Source organism: Rhinolophus sinicus, chromosome 14, assembly GCF_057876585.1.
Source record: "Rhinolophus sinicus isolate RSI-liver-muscle chromosome 14, RSI-T2T, whole genome shotgun sequence".
NCBI lineage: Eukaryota > Metazoa > Chordata > Mammalia > Chiroptera > Rhinolophidae > Rhinolophus > Rhinolophus sinicus.
The window spans coordinates 107,757,542-107,777,356 of NC_142514.1; the positions used below are offsets into that span (position 1 = coordinate 107,757,542).

The 19,815-nt window shown below is 50.9% G+C and overlaps 1 protein-coding gene across 1 annotated transcript; it reads left to right on the top strand.

Annotated features, from left to right (window-relative positions):
* Nucleotides 1-18,026: 18,026 nt before the first annotated feature.
* On the top strand, nucleotides 18,027-19,519 carry LOC148755773 (putative POM121-like protein 1). The gene is made up of 2 exons (XM_088789853.1): nucleotides 18,027-18,077; nucleotides 18,437-19,519. Exons 1-2 carry the CDS (start codon nucleotides 18,027-18,029, stop codon nucleotides 19,178-19,180), a joined length of 795 nt encoding a protein of 264 aa, XP_088645979.1. The 3' UTR covers nucleotides 19,181-19,519.
* The last annotated feature ends 296 nt before the right edge of the window (nucleotides 19,520-19,815 follow it).

Genomic DNA, 19,815 nt, shown 5'->3' on the forward strand with positions numbered 1-19,815 from the left:
TAAGTCCCCTCACTATAGAAGTTTTAAGTCCCCTCACTATAGAAGTTTTAAGGCCTTTCAGCATAGAAGTTTTCAGCCCCCTAGTATAGAAGCTTAAAGCCCTCTTAGTATAGAAGTTTTAAGCCCCCTCACTATAGAACTTTTTAAGCCCCCTCACTATAGAACTTTTTAAGCCCCCTCACTATAGAAGTTTTAAGGCCCCTCAAAATAGCAGTTTTCAGCCCACACCATAGAAGTTTCAAGTCCCCTCAGAATAGAAGCTTTAAGTCCCCTGAGTATACAAGTTTTAAGCCTCATCGGTATTGAAGTTTTCAGCCCCCTACTATAAAAGTTTTCAGCCCCTCACTATATGAGTTTTAAGTCCCCTCACTGTAGAAGTTCCCAGTCCCCTCAGAATAGAAGTTCTAAATCCCCTGAGTATACAAGTTTTAAGCCCCATCGGTATAGAAGTTTTCAGCCCCCTACTATACAAGTTTTCAGCCGCGTCACTATGTGAGTTTTAAGTCCCCTCACTACAGAAGATTTAAGTCCCCTCAGAAGAGAAGTTCTAAATTCCCTCACTGTAGAAGTTTTATGTCCCCTCAGTATAGAAGTCTTAAGAGCCCTCAGTAAAGAAGTTTCAAATCCCCTCACTATGGAAGCTTAAATTCCCTTACTATAGAAGTTTTAAGCCCCTCACTATGGAAGTTTTAAGCCCCATCAGTGAACAAGTTTCAAATCTTCTCACTATAGAATAGTAAGTTCCCTCACTATAGAAGTTTTAAGCGCCCTCACTAGAGAAGCTTTAAGCCCCCTCGGTAAGAAGTTTTCAGTGCCGTACTATAGAAGTTTTCAGCCCCTCACTATAGAACTTTTAAGCCCCCTCACTAAAGAAGTTTTCAGCCCCCTCACTATATGAGTTTTAAGTCCCCTCACTGTAGAAGTTTTCAGCCCCCTACTACGGAAGTTTTAAACCCCCCTCACTAGAGAAGTTGTAAGTCACCTCACTATAGAAGCTTTAAGGCCCCTCAGAATAAGTTTTAAACCCCCTCACTGTAGAAGTTTTAAGGCCCCTCAGAAGAGAAGTTTTACTTCCCCTCAGTAAAGAAGTTTTAATCCCCTCACTTTGGAAGCTTCAAGTCCCCTCACTGTAGATGTTTTAAGCCCCACACTAAAGAAGTTTTAAGCCCCCGCACTATAGAAGTTTTCAGTCCCATCAAAATAGAAGTTTTAAGTCCCCTCACTATAGAAGGTTTAAGGCCCCTCAAAATAGCAGTTTTAAGCCCACACCATAGAAGTTTCAAGTCCCCTCAGAATAGAAGTTTTAAGTCCCCTGAGTATACAAGTTTTAAGCCCCATCGGTATAGAAGTTTTCAGCCCCCTACTATACAAGTTTTCAGCCGCGTCACTATGTGAGTTTTAAGTCCCCTCACTACAGAAGATTTAAGTCCCCTCAGAAGAGAAGTTCTAAATTCCCTCACTGTAGAAGTTTTATGTCCCCTCAGTATAGAAGTCTTAAGAGCCCTCAGTAAAGAAGTTTCAAATCCCCTCACTATGGAAGCTTAAATTCCCTTACTATGGAAGTTTTAAGCCCCATCGGTGAAGAAGTTTCAAATCTTCTCACTACAGAATAGTAAGTTCCCTCACCATAGAAGTTTTAAGCGCCCTCACTAGAGAAGCTTTAAGCCCCCTCGGTAAGAAGTTTTCAGTGCCGTACTATAGAAGTTTTCAGCCCCTCACTATAGAACTTTTAAGCCCCCTCGCTAAAGAAGTTTTCAGCCCCCTCACTATATGAATTTTAAGTCCCCTCACCATAGAAGTTTCAAGTCCCCTCAGAATAGAAGTTTTAAGTCCCCTGATTATACAAGTTTTCAGCCCCATCGGTATAGGAGTTTTCAGCCCCCTCACTATATGAGTTTTAAGTCCCCTCACTATAGAAGTTTTAAGTCCCCTCACTATAGTAGTTTCAAGTCCCCTCAATTAGGAAGTTTTAAGCCCCTTCAGTATACAAGTTTTAAACCCCTCACTATATGACTTTTAAGTCCCCTCAATTTAGAAGTTTTAAGACCCCTCAGAATACAAGTTTTAAGTCCCCTCACTATAGAAGTTCTAAGTCCCCTCAATATGGAAGTCTTAAGACCCCTCAGGATACAAGTTTTCAACCCCTCACTATGTGAGTTTTAAGTCCCCTCACTACAGAAGATTTAAGTCCCCTCAGAATAGAGGTTCTAAATTCCCTCACTGTAGAAGTTTTATGTCCCCTCACTATAGAAGTCTTAAGCGCCCTCAGTAAAGAAGTTTCAAATCCCCTCACTATGGAAGCTTAAAGTCCCTCACTATAGAAGTTTTAAGCCCCTCACTATAGAAGTTTTAAGCCCCCTCACTATGGAAGTTTTAAGCCCCCTCACTATGGAAGTTTTAAGCCCCATCGGTGAAGAAGTTTCAAATCTTCTCAGTATAGAATAGTAAGTTCCCTCACCATAGAAGTTTTAAGCGCCCTCACTATAGAAGTTTTAAGCCACTCACTATAGAAGTTTTAAGTCCCCTCAGAATAGAAGTTTTAAGTCTCCTGAGTATAGAAGTTTTAAGCCCCTTCGGTATAGAACATTTCAGACTCCTACTATAGAAATTTTCAGCGCCCTCACTATAGAAGCTTTAAGCCCCCTCACTAAAGAATTTCTCAGCCCCCTCACTATATGAGTTTTCAGTCCCCTAAAAATAGAAGCTTTAAGTCCCCTCACTAAAGAATTTTTCAGCCCCCTCACTATATGAGTTTTAAGGCCCCTCACTATAGAAGTATTCAGTCCCCTCAGAATAGAAGTTTTAAGTCCCCTGCGTATAGAAGTTTTCAGCCCCCTACAACAGAAGTTTTAAGCCCCCTCACTATAGAACTTTTAAGCCCCCTCACTTAAGAATTTTTCAGCCCCCTCACTATAGAACTTTTAAGCCCCCTCACTAAAGAATTTTTCAGCCCCCTCACTATAGAACTTTTAAGCCCCCTCACTGGAGAATTTTTCAGCCCCCTCAGAATAGAAGTTTTACGCCCCCTCACTAAAGAATTTTTCAGCCCCCTCACTATAGAACTTTTAAGCCCCCTCACTGGAGAATTTTTCAGCCCCCTCAGAATAGAAGTTTTAAGCCCCCTCACTAGAGAATTTTTCAGCCCCCTCACTATAGAAGTTTTCAGTCCCCTAAAAATAGAAGTTTTAAGGCCCCTCAGAATAGCAGTTTTAAGCCCCCTCACCATAGAAGTTTCAAGTCCCCTCAGACTAGAAGTTTTAAGTCCCCTGAGTATAGAAGTTTTAAGTCCCCTGAGTATACAAGCTTTAAGCCCCATCGGTATAGAAGTTTTCAGCCCCCTACTGTACCAGTTTTCATCCCCCTCACTATAGAACTTTTAAGGCCCCCTAGGAATAGAAGTTTTACTTCCCTTCAGTAAAGAAGTTTTAATCCCCTCACTTTGGAAGCTTCAAGTCCCCTCAATGTAGAAATGTTAAGCCCCCTCACTATAGAAGTCGTCAGACCCTCACTATAGAAGTTTGAAGCACGCTCCGTATAGAATTTTAAGCCCCCCTCAATAGAGAAGTTTTAAGCCTCTTCAGTATAGGAGTTTAAAGCCCCCTTAATATAGAAGTTTTAAGCCCCCTCAGTGAAGAACTTTCAAGTCTTTCACTATAGAAGAGTAAGCCCCCTCACTGTAGAAGTTTTAAGCCCCCTCACTGTAGAAGTTTTAAGCCCCCTCACTATGGAAGTTTTCAGCCCCGTGTCGTGCGGGACGGCCTGCGGGATCTATGCTCCCGCCCCCCACATAAGAACGCAGGATGTGGTGAGGCCAAAAAGGAATACCCACAGAGCCATAGGTAGGGGAGTCATACCACTATGATCTCACTGGAGGCTGGGTTCACAGGACGTGCGACCTGCTGTCCGCTTTCCGGCCAACCGACCGACTCTCCTTGAGTCTCTTCGAATCTCCTCCACTTCCCTCGACTCTCCTCCGTAGCCGTGGCAGTTATATTAGTGGCCAATGGCTCAGTGGTTACAGCTGACGGCCAACCAGCCACAGCTAAGACGGCCATCTACCACCCGAGCCAACAGCCCTCCACCTGAGGCCGAGAGCCTGGAAACTGCTCTCTGGGGCTCTGTCCCCACACTCCACCGCTACAGGGTCTCCCCTCGCAATCTACTCGACAAGCGTCTTCCGCGAGGGGCCCTGTGCGAGGAGCCTGGAGGTGAATGCAATATCCTGGGCACAGCCAGGGTTTCTCAGGGCACCACCAGTCCTTCGGGGCACAGCCGGACTTCCTGGACTTCTTCGGGTACCACCAGTCTCCTCCTGCCCTCCTGGCAGGTGGTACTGTCGCACGGTAACCACGCGCCAAGGCTGCGGCAACACTTGAGGAGGGTGGTGAGCATGCCCGCGTGTCACCGCTTTCACCACCCGGATCCAGAGACGGAACTCTCCTACCGACGACTTCGGTAAGCTGAGGCCATGTAGCACGTCCACCGCTAGAATATACTCCGGAACGGGGGAGACTTAAACCTTTTAGGTACGAGGGGGAAGCCTTCCTATAGCCAGTGGTAAGGAAACGGCTTTCACGGTCACAGTCTTCCCCCCCCCCCCCCCCTCGTAGCCATCAATGCAGATTGCTGGTCCGGGGAACAGTTCTGCGTTCCCATAAACAAGACTGCAGTCTGAGCCAGTGTCAACTAGGGCCAAAACCCTCTGCACATTAGAAGGGGACCAATGTAGGGACAGTTCCACGTGGGGCCTCCGGTCCCTGCTCGTCCCCTCTGACCGGGTACCTTGGCCCCACCCCTAATCAAGCTGAAAGGAGTCGGCCTCAAGCGGCTGCATGAAGTCCTGGAGGAACACGGGTCGGGTCGCGCTTTCCCAGACTTCTCCCTTAGGCTTCTCCGGAATTGTTGTTTCCAAAGTTCCAGCAGGAGTGCATTGGGTTGTCGGTCTATTTTCTTCCGATCGACCCCTGCTGCCACGAGATCACGCCACATCCGTGCGCGCGTTACTCTCTGAGGCCCGCGACCTCGCCCCTTTACCTTTGGTTTGGGCTTCCAGGTCTCAACTGCGCGGACCTCCTGTCTTAACTTCCTTCGCCTCCGGCTTTCAACATCCCCTACGGTGGCCATGGCAGTTGTAACTTCATGGATCCGTCGCCCCACATACGGTGTAAGAATAGCCACCGAGGATCCCAAAGCACTCGCAGGTGCAGTATCCAAAACCAGATCTCTCCTGCTGGCTGTTAAAAGCTCGTCATCCGGCCCCTGCATGTTAAGGTGAAAACTAGCATGTCTCATACCCATCTCACGGATGACCTGCGTAAGTTCCGTATATGACTGCCATTGACTCACAGTGTCTGGCAGCTCGCCAGCCTGTCCCCATACTGTGCGTACCGCAGCAGTCAGCCACTCCATTAGAGAATGGTTGCCCTGGTCGTGGGCCAACCTATGGCAGTGCTGTAACCTTTGTCGCAGGGACGGATGCACTGTCACGAAGGCTAGCTTTTCCATCTCGCCTGGGGAGCAGAGAATGCTGTCTGCTCCCTCATCCCATAAACGTAGTAGCCAAGCCGAGACTGGCTCTCCAGAGCGCTGTCGGTACCGCCTCCCCAGCTCCTGCAACTCAGTGGGAGTGTACGGGGTGTAGGCTGTGCACTGGGTCACAGCTGGCTTGCCGGCAGCAACGCCCCCGGGGCCCAAAGGTTGCTCACGTTTTACCCTTTGCTTCAAGATTGGCCGGGCTTGGGGCTTGGGAACCACGTTGTCTCCACTCGCTTCCTCCGCCTCTAGCTCAGAGTCTCCACTGTGGGGCCCCTCTTCCAACAGGCGGACCCGAGCTTCCAGTGCCTCCAACCGGGACACCTGGTCCGGCACCTGGGCCATTTCATGAAGCGCGTTTTCCGTGTTGAGACTCAAGGCCGTGAGGAACATCCGGACCACGCGGCCAGGTGTAGCCCTCTCCTCCTCCGGCAACCGCTCAGCCAGAGCCTGCAGGGCCCTCTCCCCGCTGGCCGGAGAGCCGTCCATGTCCTCCCACCGCTCCTTGTGGATCCAACTCCTGAGAACAGCGGCCACCGGGCACCACACACTGTGCGGTGGCCACACGTCCTCCTGCCCAGAGACAGACTCCATTCCTACCTGGTCGGAATCTTGCTCACCGTGCCAGGTGTCTGAGTGGGTGGAGTCCTCCGCGGAGGATGTCCGCAACCCTCGGAGCCCAAGGCCGCAGCAGATCACCAAAATGAAGGCAACGCCGTCCATGGCCAAGAGGGTGGTGTGCCAGCTGGAGGCTTGAGTCTCCCAGGCAGAGCGTGCCTCCCGTTCCCGTTGTCGCTCCTCATGGGCCTCCCGAAGCTGGGCTCTCACACGCACAAACCGCTCCACCATCCTTCGGTAGGTTTTGGGGGCACCGTACCCCGCTTACGAAACTGAGCTTTTATACGTATAAACTGCTCCAGGACATTCCGGAGAGTTTCGGCCGACACCACACCCTGCTCGCTGCGCCATCTGTCGTGCGGGACGGCCTGCGGGGTCTCTGCTCCCGCTCCCCACATAAGAACGCAGGATGTGGTGAGGCCAAAAAGGAACACCCACGGAGCCACAGGTAGGGGAGTCGTACCACTACGGTCTCACTGGAGGCTGGGTTCACACGACGACGACGTGCGACCTGCTGTCTGCTTTGCTGCCAACCCACCCCACCGACTCCTCGACTCTCCTCAACTTCCCTCGACTCTCCTCCGCAGCCGCGGCAGTTATATTAGCGGCCGATGGCTCAACGGTTACAGCTGACGGCCGTCTACTACCCGAGCCAGCACCCCTCCACGTGAGGCCGAGAGCCTGGAAACTGCTCTCTGGGGCTCTGTCCCGACACCCCCTCACTATAGAAGGTTTAAGCCCCCTCACTCTAGAAGTTGAAAGTCCCCTCTTCTTCTCCCTCTGCTCCGGACCCCTCTGGTTGTTCCTCTCCTCCCTGACCTCAGCTAGTTCAACTCCCCCCCACCGTTTCAACCCGTTGTTCCCCCCCCTCCCCCCCGCATCACATTCCGATACTTCCTCCACCACTGCCCAGCTTCCTCCGGACCTTTCTTCCCCTCCTCAACCTGATCCGGGCAACCTTATGCACCCCCAGCCACCCAGATCCCTCTCAGGGAAGTGGCCGGCGGTGAAGGCCCTGTTGGGGTCCATGTGCCTTTCTCGATGACAGACCTGAGTCACATTGAATCTAAGCTAGGCTTCTTTTCTTCTGGTCCCTCCCGCTCTCCTAAAGAGTTCGAATACCTCACATCTATATTGTCCCTTCCACGTGTACTAACCCATGAGAGGGATCCTAGCATTCCAAAAGCTAGGGAGACAGCCCAATCCGGACCGGACCGCTTAAAGAGAGACCATATGGTTAATTGTCTCCTTCGGGGCACGAAGGCAGCCGTTCAGAAAGCTGTCAGTTATGAAAAAGTTAGGGAAATCTACCAGGACCGCCATGAGAACCCAGCTGTTTTATTCTCTCTCGCCTTTCAGAAGCCCTACAAACCTACACCAATATTCATGCTGACTCTCCGCATGGCAGAGCTGCCTTAGCCACGCATTTCGTCTCCCGGTGGGCCCCTGATATTCGCAGGAAGCTTCAGAAATTAGAGAAGGGTCCTCACCCCCCCCTCCCAAACAGATCTTTTAGCACCGGCCTTTAAGGTCTTCAATAATCCAGACGAGGAGAGTAGACAGGCCCATACCCAGGCCTTCCAGATGGTTGCCGCAGCAGTTTCCCAGGCCGTAAGTTAGGCCGGGCCTGCCCCAAAGGAAAGAACTGGGACCCCAATCCTCTGCGCAGCCTAATTACCAAGTGCCTGCTTTAAATGTGGCCTCCCGGGACACTGGAGCCGCTCTTGCCCTAACCCAAGGCCTCCTGCTAAGCCTGGCCACACCTAGGAGGCCGTGGTGGCCAGTGGACGTCAGATTGCCCTCCAGCCCCTCCATGTCTTTCCTTCAAGACACGGGGGCCACTTACTCGGCACTCCCTGAATTTTCCGGCAAGCTCTCTCCCTCCCTCGGCTCGATTGTGGGGTCGATGGGATACTTTCTCACCCCATAGCTACCCGCCAGAGGGACATCCTTTTAAGATTCTCCTCCCCGCGCTTCTCTCCCTCACTTTCGTTATGCACTGCAGGGGCCACCAAAGGGGCTCTGGCCTTGTTGCCATCGGTAACAACAAGGCTGACAGGGAGGCATGCCGGGCCATCCCCCGCAGGGCCATCGTCCACAGCTCTCTGGAGAGCCTGTTACCAGTCAGGGAGCCCTGGGGGGTGGGGGGGGGCCTGGCTTGCCTCCACCGGAAAACTGCCCCTACTATCCACGTCCCTCCTCCCTGTTGCCCTTTCCCGCCTCCGCGCTGCACCGCACCCCCCCCCTCCCCCGGGCTCCAACTTTCCTCAGCCCGTTTTGCTACCCTTACTTAGGTAAGTCTTCCCTCTTTCATCCTCCGTCCGACTCGGTCAGATTTGCCGCCGGATACAAGACCTAGCGCTAGGCCTGACCGTGTCCCGGGGCCAGGCCCCTGGGTCAGCCGTCGGCAGGGACGCCTGCCCCGGTCTGCACCCTTCCCCTCCGCGGGACCGCAGGAAACCGGCAGCGGGACGCCCTGCCGTTTTCCCTTGTCCTCTGGCTGATTAAGAGGGTCTAGACTTTACCTCCTTTTGCCCCCTATCCTGTACGTCACCCTCCTCTGCTATCTCCCCTCCCCTGGACAGGGGGACCGGGCAGACACTTTTTTAAATCAACGCCTCTCCCATTTTAGTTGAATCCGTCTCTAATCCAAGCTCTGAACTCCTGCCTCCACGATGAGAGGCCCCCCTCCCCCACCTTTTCCTTGAGGGTTCCTTTGGGATTTATTTTTTTGTTTTGTTTTGTTTTGTTTTGTTTTTAAAGATTGTATTGGGGAACAGTGTGTACTTCCAGGACTTTTTTCCAAGACAAGTTGTTCTCCTTTCAGTTTTAGTTGTGGAGGGTGCCATTCAGCTTCAAGTTGTTGTCCTTTCAAGTCTTAGTTGTGCAGGGCGCAGCTCAGCTCCAGGTCCCGTTGCCGTGGCTAGTTGCAGGGGGGCACAGCCCACCATCCCTTGCGGGAGTCGAAACCGGCAACCTTGTGGTTGAGAGGACGCGCTCCAACCAACTGAGCCATCCGGGAGGCAGCTCAGCTCAAGGTGCCGTGTTCAATCTTAGTTGCAGGGGGCGCTGCCCACCATCCCTTGCGGGACTCCAGGAATTGAACTGGCAACCTTGTGGTCGAGAGCCCACTGGCCCATGTGGGAATCGAACCGGCAGCCTTCGGAGTGAGGAGCACGGAGCTCTAACCGCCTGAGCCACCGGGCGGGCGGGCCCCTGGTTCTATATTTTTAACCGGCACGTGGTTAAAAGATCCAGAGCTCATGGTTTAAAAAATAACAAGATAAACAACCAATGACAGAAACAAAGCCACAGGAGATCTAGATAGAGTTATCAGACTCTAACTATTCTGAATGTGTTCAAGGAAATTCTCTCAAATTGACAACTGAAGCAGACGACTAGAAACTATCAAAGAAAACCAAACCACAATTCTAGAACTGAAAAACGCAATGAGTTTAGGAACTTGGTGGCTAGGTTTAACGGCAGAATAGACAGACACAGCTGAAACCTGCACACAGATGTTTACGGCGGTGTTATACATAATTGCCAAAAATTGAAAGCGACCAAGACAGCTTTCCATAGGTGAACGGATAAACAAAGTGCCGTACGTCCAGAAAATAAAACGTTATTTGGTGATGACATTAGCTGCCAAGATACTAAAAGGCAGGGAGAAACCTTAAATGCCTACTGCTAAGTGAAAGAAGCCAGTCTGAAAAGGCTACGCGTTCCACGATTCTAACTACGTGACGTTCCGAAAAAGGAAAAACTACAGAGACAGTGAAAAGACTAGTAGTTTCCGGGGGTTAAGGGAATGAGGGAGATCACAACAGGTGGAATACGGTATTTTTAGGGCAGTGACATTATTCCGTATGATACGACAGTGCTGGATAAATGACATTCCGCGTTTGTCAGAATCCATAGAACTGTACAATAAAAGAGTGAACTCTAAGGTAAACTATGGAATTGAGGTAATAACGCGTCGACATTGGTTCATCCATTGTAACAAATGTACCACACCAGACAAGATGTTAATAACAGGGGGAGCTGGAGAGATAAGGGGAAGGGAAATATGTGAGAACTCTGTACTTTCTGCTTGATTTTCCTTTAAATCTAAAACCTCTCTAGAAAACAAAGTCTATCAGTTGTTGTTGTTTGTTTCTTTTTTAACCTATGGCAAACAGTGACACAGGAGAGTTAGCATGTCCCTAGGCAGACAGGGAGGTCCCTGGTGGAATAAACAAAGACAGTCATATCCTAAAACTTCAGGTTTTGAAATCACGCCTTCGCTCCAGGACATAATGTAACGAGGCCTTGAGATTGATCATAAAATTCCTTTTGGCCTGACAAATGGAGCAGATCTGATAGACAAAGAGTGGGTTACTTTGCTAATTCCTTTAGGATGGGCAAGCAGAACAAACCCGGTAGACGAATCTCATTAGAAGGCGCCAGTTCCCCGTCGTATTCAAACAAGTTCCCTTCTTCAAACAGCTCCCCTTCCCCAAGCAGGCAAGGGAAGGTAGAAAAGCGAGAGCTTTTGCCTCAGTCATGGGGCACCCCCCATTCGGGACCCCCTCCCGCTCGGGAGCTGCCACCTCTTCTCCTGCCTCTAAGAAACTATTATCCTCTTTTGAAAAACTCTTTGCCTCTCCCTGGTCCGCGTTTCCACTCTTCGGCTTCGGGAGACACGATCCCGGCCCACACCCAGAAACTGCCGGCAGACCCCACATCACCTACATCATTTGGGGGCTCGCTCGGGATTGAAGGAGAGGTAAATATTATCTGTGCCTCTCTACTTGCCCACCCTGTGGGCCTTCATCTTTTTTTTTTTTTTTTTTTTTTTTTGTCTCCTTTACTCTCTCATGCAAACAGTAGTCCTCCGTCAGCCATTTAAATGCGAAAAGCGCGGCGGCTACTCTTAAGACTCGGAGGGCAGGTCTTGCAGGAGGGCAGGTCTCCCTGGAGGGCTCTGGTTGATCCCCTCGGGCACTGAGCCGGAGGAATGTCAGCCACAGTCTAACTGCCTTCTCTCTCGCTTTCTCATTTCTCTTTCCACGAGGAGACTGAATACTGGCGCGTGGCCAGGACGGTGGGCCTTTGCGGACAACTGAGCGAATTTCGGCCGTGGCCACTCTACGGAAAATTTCCAAAGGGTCCTTCGTTTCTCTCCCAGCCCGACTGCCCGTAAGGGTGCCAGCAAGATGACTCCTCTGTCTCTGCTGTTCTTTCATCCTGTCGCTGTCTCTCCTCAACATTTGAGACGCCGGTCTAGGGTCTCTTCCCTGCGGGACCTTCTCAACACTCCCTGCCGACCTCAAGACATCTTAGGGTAAGAACGTGAACCTCCGCCTCTATAGGACATCTCTTGTCACCCAGGATAAGATATACTGGCATTTAACATTTCCTCTCAAATCATCCCCTGCTCTTCCGTGATCTCACTGTACTCTGGGGACTGCAGGCAGCAACTCTGCTGCCTGGCTCCGCACCTCCCCCACCCACCCCCACCCCCCCGCCCCCACTCCCCCACCCCACCCCCACCCCGCTCAGCCAGCCGGGCGGCCACCACAGCCCAGAGGGGGAAAGGCCCCCAAAGCGCAACTCCTCCGGAGCACCACCCGCCAGGCCACCTCAGCCAACTCCAGGCAAAGTTTTCAAGGAGGACCAACATATTCCAGACTCACTTTACCTTAAGGAGGAAACTTGATCTGAAACCTTTTGGGGCTTCCGTTTTTTCTCTTTTTTGCACTCTCTTACCCACTGGGAATCAAAACGTCCCCACTTGCCTTTCCGCACAGGCTACGTACCCAAGCTCCAAGCCTTGAGTATGTACTCCGCCCTTAAATACCTTTATTCAGAAGGCTACTGTTATATTAATCGTGCAATCAATTTCTGTGATGCCCGGAGTCGCGGTACACACCCCGCTACTTTAAAGCGTCCCATCATAGGCCACAGCCTTTTATCGGCCTGTAGGCCAACGCCGAACATTCAGGGTAGGCGCCCACCCGGAGGCCCGGGCCGGGCCGCCCAGGTAAGCGCGAATAATCCTGGCGCGCCTCGGAACCAGTCGCGCGGTGTGGTGTCCGTGGCCCACGCGTCTGGGGGACGCCTCAGAGCAGATTGTGGGAGACGACTTGCGAATTGCGAAGGGACGCCTTTCTCTTCTTCCTCCCTTTCCGATGGGCCATCAGCCCTCACGCGCCTACACCCCCCTGAACTGCATCTTGAAATATTGGGACAAATTTGACCCTCAGACTCTGAAGAAACAGCGCGTGATTTCCTTCTGTTCAGAGGTTTGGCCTAAATACTCATTGGAAGATGGGAAGACTTGGCCTTCTGAGGGAAGTGTTAATTATAATAACACTATCGTGCCACTAGACCTGTTTTGCAGAAAGGAGGGCAAATGGTCAGAAGTTCCATATGTTCAGGCTTTTTTTGCCCTGAGGGACAACCCAAATCTCTGTAAGAAACGTAAAGTTGAGCCGGCTCTTTTGGCTGTGATCTCTTGCCTCCCTTCCCCCAATGAGTCCCTTTTTAAGGGGACTCCTCCTAAGGGGACGCCTTCTAGGGGGACTCCTTCTAAGGAGACTCTCCCTAGGGAGACCCCTCCTCAAGAGACTCTTCCAAGAGAACTCCAGCGGGATCCTCCTCTCCTGAGGAGGACCCTTCGACAAACACCCATCTCCTGATCCACCTATAAACAGGAATGTGTGAGGCTGAGGTCACTGAAGGGAAAAAAGCGGCACGTTCGAAAGCCAAGTGGCTAATTCTCCAGCCAGCGCCCTTACTCCGCTGCTCTAAGTCCTAGGACTACGACGACCACCCACAGTGAGATTCATCAGAAGGGAAACAGCCTTTAGATTGGAGTCCCAAAATACTAAAGTCACAATACCTGTCACTGAATTTGTCAAGAAAATGGCTTAAATATCTAGCTATTTCAAAATACCAAAATACCGAGGTGTTAATTACTAGGTACATCGTAAGTTCATCTCTTTCTAACTTCTTGTCACACGAATGTTAGGAGACATTAAGCTCTGTTGATAAATATATTTTATTACTAAAACCGATGCTTTTAAAGGTTGCCAAATAGATTCCTGGGTTTGCCAGTGCAAGTGCCAATTGCTTGCTTTTGGTTGTCAGTATACACGTCACCAGAATAATTTTCTGTGTTTTATATTTTCCCAATCCGATCCTTGGTTACTCAAAAATTAAGTCTAAAAAACTAACTTTTGCTAACAGTCAAGGAAATTTTTATATCATACATCTGCTAAAGTTCATGTGCCTTCCTCAGTGTCAGCTACAGGCCAATATAAGGAAACTTCCTTAGCCTAATGTTGTTCCCTAACTGGCAGGGAAACCTAATGGTTCTGACCCGCTGTTCTGACATCCCCGATTAAGAGGCTCAGATCCTAGAAAAGGCCAGGAATCTGTTTAAATGTCTTTTTAACAGCCAAGGCAGAAAACCGAGGAATAAAGGAACAGTGAGACCAGAGCCTGAGACCAGAGACAGGCCAGACTTCTGGCCACAGTTATAGACGACCCAGGGCTGAAGCCACCTCAGGACACCCCAAATGCCCCAGAGGGAAAGCTCCAGATAAAAGAGCCTACTCCGGATATACAAGCCCAGATCACTGGATTCCTAAACCTCCAAAACAGCTGCGCCCCCTGTACAGACTACAGGGCACTACACCAGAGAGTAGGCCTCGTTCTGAAGGGAGCAAGGACCAGCTCCCTCCCCAAAAATGGCTGTCATCACTGTTGGGCCTGAAGTTCCCAGTGGCTCCCAGGCTGTTCTCGTCACAGGGGGTGAATCTGTGGGTGACCCTGACGTGGTAAGCCTATTAATTTTCTAATTGATATAGAAGCCATTTATTCTGTCTCAACTGCTCACGCGGGACCTTTTTCCTCTGAAAACTGCTTTGGGGTTGTAAAGATAAAGACAGCCCCCAGATTTGGGCTCACTTTGCTCAGCCTGTTTCTTATCATTGGTCTATACCTTAAAGAAAATATAAAATAAACAAGATTAAACTTCAGAAAGACTCGGAAACTATTTAAGTAAACAACTAGACCTCTTAGCACGCGGCTGACCCGCTTGCCTCCAGGCCATAGCTACAGCTGCCATCCTAGTTCCCAAAGCCACCAATGGGACAAGACTGAACCGTTTTCCTTCTTGCCCCACACCACATTCAAGGCTTTTGTAATGCTAATAAGCGTCACAGGCTCACTGATAGTTGCCTCCTACAACATCAGGCCTTCTTCAGAGGTCCTGTAATTCAAACGCGGACCTGCTCCACCCTTAATCTTGCCACCTTCCTCCCAGAGACAGAGGAAGAATTAACTGCCAATAAGTTTTAATACAAGCCTGTACGGCTAAAACAGACGTACAAAAAAATACCCCTAGACAACCCAGATCGGACGTTCTTCACTGATGAGCGTTCTTTTACAGACAAGGACATACGAAAGGCTAGATGGTCAAATGGCTTATTCAATAACAACAACCCTAAACGCCACCTCACAGGCTATCCATGCCATGAGACAAAAGTTAGGACAGGTCAGAATAACAGTTCTCAAACAAAGCTGCCACCCATTATCGACTTCTCAAACACAATCAAAAACATACAAAGTCTAAAGGGTTATGCTGTTTCAGTCTCTCTGATAGTTCACAGTTAATTCAAGGTTTCCAACATTAAACTGAAAACGAGATTCTTTGGTTGAGATTTGTCCTTCCTTCCTTCCCGGCTTCCTAGCTTAACAGGACTTAAAGAAGCCTTTCTTATGTTTCTGTTATTCATTATTACAGGAATCGTCTCTTGCTGCTGCCTACGGTGTATCTCTGCCTGTGGACCACTCACGAGCTGGCGACGACATGGCCTCCAAAGCAACAAACTCTTCATCTGGATATGCTCATCTACCGGGGACCCTTAGCTACACCTCTGGACAAGCCCTAGCTGCTGGTCTCTCTCTACGTCGTCCCTCCTCAGCCTGAAGTAGCCAGAGCGGTCGTCGCCCCTATCCCCGAACGGCAGTTAGGGTTTCATCTTCAGAGGGCGGCTTGATACAGGAGAGTTAGCATGTCCCTAGGTAGACAGGGAGGTCCCTGGTGGAATAAACAAAGAGTCATATCCTAAAACTTCAGGTTTTGAAGTCACTCCTTCGCACCTGTTTATATGGAACACTTCACTACAGGGGACAGGGTTTGTGATGTTTATAACTCTGAAGGAAGACTGAGAACACACTACGTTGGTCCGGGACCGGGCGGTGATCTCATCACGAGGTCACAGTCGCTCCCGAAAGACATGTTCGGGCGACTTCTCCAGCAATATTCAACATGCAGAGGGAGCATGGAAGGTGTAACTGGCCCAGGGTGAGAGTTCAGCGGACGGAAGGAGTATACATGAAGGAAAAGGGAACAAGGGATTTAGAGGGTGTTGGCAGGAGTGTGGCTTCCGTGACTGACCCAGGCTGATTTATGCTATTGGTAAAAACTGGCGGTGTTGAGGAAGGTGGAGATTTAATGGTCTCTGGTGCCATCTGTTGCCCAACTAAACGAAGAACTACCAGCTTCCCATTAATCCCTGAAGAACTATCCACCTGGAGAGGAGAAGAAATGCCTGATTTTAGCAATGTCCCGCAAAACGCCACCCTCCCAAGGCTGAGCTAGGGGCAGGGTGGGAGGTGGTAGTGGGCGGTTCAACTGCAGTGGCATCTGCTGTGGACAGCAGAGAAACAGCCGGTTTCAAAGAAGCCTCCCCTCATAGCGGAGGACCAGTAGTCCCAGGCCGGCTGTGAGGGGAAAACACAAGGTGCTTTTCAGATCTGTATGCATAGTCCGCTATCTACATATGATTATATTGGTATGTCTTCTCCCAAGGGTGAGCCTCTCTGTCACCCACCTATCTGGTGGTGGTGGTAATGACCCAGTTCTAGTTTTTCTTTCATGTATTCTTGTTACCTAGAGGAAGATATAGCCATATCCAGTCAATATAAACTTAACACTCTCTTGAAAAGGTTGTCTCAATAATCAAGTGAACTATGAACAGACTGACAATTAGGTTCGAGAACTCATCCTAGAAAAAGTGCCACGTACCTCACTGCTGAGCATCACGATGGTCACCTTCGAAGTACTCCCCTTGGGAAGCTACGCGCCCACACAAGCGCCTAGTCCACCCTTCAAAGCGATCGCGGACCTCCTTTCCTGGAATGGCCGTCAGAGCTGTCATCGTATTACCCTTGATGTCCCGAATGTCATCCAAATGTCTTCCTTGCAATATTTCCTTTGTCTTCGGGTAAAGAAAGAAGTCATTGGGGGCCAGATCAGTTTAGTTTTCCTTAAGTTTGAATTACGGGGTAGAGAAGCATCTTAATCTTGTCTGGGCTTCGACTCCTCGAGGTGGTCATTTGGCCCTTTGCTACACGACCATTCGGCTCATCTACAAATGTACACTTCATCCTCCACTGGTTACCTTTCCCAGAATAGCGTCTCCTCTGATCCGATAGGGAGCACCTTCGGAACATCTGGAAGCTTCTGCCAGCTGCAGGTAGTCTTGGCATTATTCCGAAATAAAGATACTCAGCTCTTGTCACTTCCTTTGGGGGGAGGGAGGTGTCACAAATGATATAGGACGCACATTTTATTCCCTTAGATACACACGCTTTTAGCTTGCGTTGACACCCTTGATGGAATTCTCTATGTGCTGAAATGTAACCACGGGTGTGTGTAAGCGGTACAATAGACTCCAGTGGAGTTGTATCAGCACTGTGGGACTGAACCCCCTCTGCCGTTTTGGGGTGTTTTTTAATCTTATTTTTGTGGATAATCTGGGTTACTCAATATCATCGTTCTAAAAGTCATTATGAATCTAACAAGATTAACTTTAACAAAAACTTGAACCATAACCTTTACTATTCAAGGATTTAACTTTAAGTCATTTTTACAGTATTATGTTCCGGCAATTCATTTGCATTGCCCACGATCATCTTTTCTCTTTCCAACTCAGATGACTTTTGTATCATTTAGTAACACTGTGTTTTTCCTACTGCTGGTCATGAAATGAATTTAGTGGGTCATAACAAGGAGTTTCCTCTTTTTTTTCTTTTTTTTTCTTTTTCCAAAGTGAAACATTTTATTTCAACGATACGTTTATCCCGGGGTGACCCCTGAGGAGCAGGGTCTCCCTTCTGCTGGGAGTTAAGTTCCCCACAGCTGTGTGGCCCCCAGGGGAGACAGGGCTGATGCCTGTCAAAAGGCGTTCCTGCTCCTGGCCCTGAAGCAAACACCTCCACCCCTCAGCAGATCCGGGAGCGCCCGCCGGGAGATCCACACCTCTGCTTGCCCCAGGTCCTCCCGCATCCGCTGAGGCCCCCTCTGCGTGCCCCTTGCCCCTGACTCTCCCTGCACGCGGCCGCGCGCCGCCCGGCGACCCCCGCTGGCGCGCGTGCGCGCGCTGGCGCGCCCCCGCGCGCTTTTGGCGGTCTCGGGCACGCGCGTCCATTGTTCCCTACTGCATCCCGGCAACAGGCCCAACGGTGGGCACTTCGCCTTCAGCCCTGTTGACAGCTGAAGGAGCTGGCTAGGAGCCTGCTGTCGAGCCAAAGACAGACCTCACCCAAGTGACCCATGGGCGGTTATCAGGGCAGGATCTGTCTCCCACGCCCGCCCCGGGCACCCGAGGGCCAGCACCACGGCGCTCGCCATGCCCACCGCGTTCACTGGGCCCGCCATCCTCACACAGCGGTCCGTGCCCCTCCGTTCTCTCGCAGGCCAAACTGCAGGTATCTGAGGAGTTTGCCTTCGTGCTTTCTCACAGCATCTCGGCGGCGATGTTCCATGCTCTCTCAAATGCTGCGCACTTTTCTGGGGTCCCTCATCTCAATCAGCAGGCATGGCCATCAGAGGGAAGCGGTGCTGTCGGCTCTGCACGCACAGATGGCCTGTAGCTCAGTGTCTCCGGTGGCCAATCAGGGAAGGAACCCTGATGGCACTGGGCGAGCACGGTCTGCTTTTAGGCCCCTGGGGGTCCAGGGAGGCCACTCAGTCTTCGTGCCCAGGCCTGGGACTCTGCGGAGAATCCTCCAGGCGACGAGCTCAGGAGACACGGGAAGGAACCCCGACGGCACTGGGCGAGCACGGTCTGCTTTCAGGCCCCTGGGGGTCCAGGGAGGCCACTCAGTCTTCTTGCCCAGGCCTGGGACTCTGCGGAGAATCCTCCAGGCGATGATCTCAGGAGACACGGGAAGGAACCCCGACGGCACTGGGCGAGCACGGTCTGCTTTCAGGCCCCTGGGGGTCCAGGGAGGCCACTCAGTCTTCGTGCCCAGGCCTGGGACTCTGCGGAGAATCCTCCAGGCGACGATCTCAGGAGACACGGGAAGGAACCCCGACGGCAGTGGGCGAGCACGGTCTGCATTTAGGGCCCTGGCGGTCTCTTGCCTCATTCCCAGGCCTGGGCTTCTGCAGAGAATCCCCCATAGGGAGGTCTCAGAAGACAAGGGCGACAAGAAATCCCAGACCTCCGTGCTAATCTCCTGCCCCAGAAGAAATGCCATCACGAGCTCATACAGCTCCACCCGAGGTTTCCCGCCTGCGCAGAGGAAGAGACGTACAGCCACAGCCACATCCCGTGCTCGGCTATTCCAGAAATCCTCCAAAAAAGTGAGCCAGGAGGGTCCTTCTCCCTCCTCGGCTCCCGGCCTTTCCCAGAAGTGCCAGCGTGAAAAGGAGGCAGATGGAACAAAGGGGCAGAGGCGAACCCGGACAGACGGCTCACCCACACGTGACGGTTCCAGGCCTCGAAAACGAAAGACTTGTCTTCTGCCGCGCAGGCGAGGGGACCCTGTGAGACTGCCAACACCCCCTGAGCTGGGCTTCCGAGTCACAGCGGCACACCTAGATGCGGAGAAGCAAGCTGCACTCCAGAGCATCCACAGAGCACTTCGGGGAGGTGAGACGGAGGCCATCCCAGACCTCAGTGCCATATGTGCTGTATGGAGCGGTCCTGCACCAGCTGTCCTTGCAGCTCCCAGCACGAATCCATAGGTGGCGAAGTACAGGAGGAAGCACGCCTGCTAAGGCCCAGTGACTCTCCCAGATTCTGCTGGAGGGGCTACCTCTGTGCATCTTTGTCACCCAGGAAGCACAGTCCACCAGGCTCCCTCTTCTGCCAGCCAGAGGCCCTGAAACGAGATAGCACCCTAACTATAGAAGTTTTAAGTCCCCTCACTATAGTAGTTTCCAGTCCCCTCAATAAGGAAGTTTTAAGCCCCTTCAGTATACAAGTTTTAAACCCCTCACTGTATGACTTTCCAGTCCCCTCAATTTAGAAGTTTTAAGACCCCCTCAGAATAGAAGTTTTAAGTTCCCTCAGTATAGAAGTTTTAAGTCCCCTCACTATAGAAGTTTTAAGTCCCCTCACTATAGAAGTTTTAAGGCCTTTCAGCATAGAAGTTTTCAGCCCCCTAGTATAGAAGCTTAAAGCCCTCTTAGTATAGAAGTTTTAAGCCCCCTCACTATAGAACTTTTTAAGCCCCCTCACTATAGAACTTTTTAAGCCCCCTCACTATAGAACTTTTTAAGCCCCCTCACTATAGAAGTTTTAAGGCCCCTCAAAATAGCAGTTTTCAGCCCACACCATAGAAGTTTCAAGTCCCCTCAGAATAGAAGCTTTAAGTCCC

What these genes read in the sequence shown, in the direction of transcription:
- LOC148755773 (XM_088789853.1), top strand. Translation starts at nt 18,027, where the DNA reads ATGGCCATCAGAGGGAAGCGGTGCTGTCGGCTCTGCACGCACAGATGG. An exon ending in TCTGCACGCACAGATGGCCT is followed by an intron (nt 18,078 to 18,436) that starts GTAGCTCAGTGT and finishes CTGGGGGTCCAG; the next exon opens with GGAGGCCACTCAGTCTTCGT.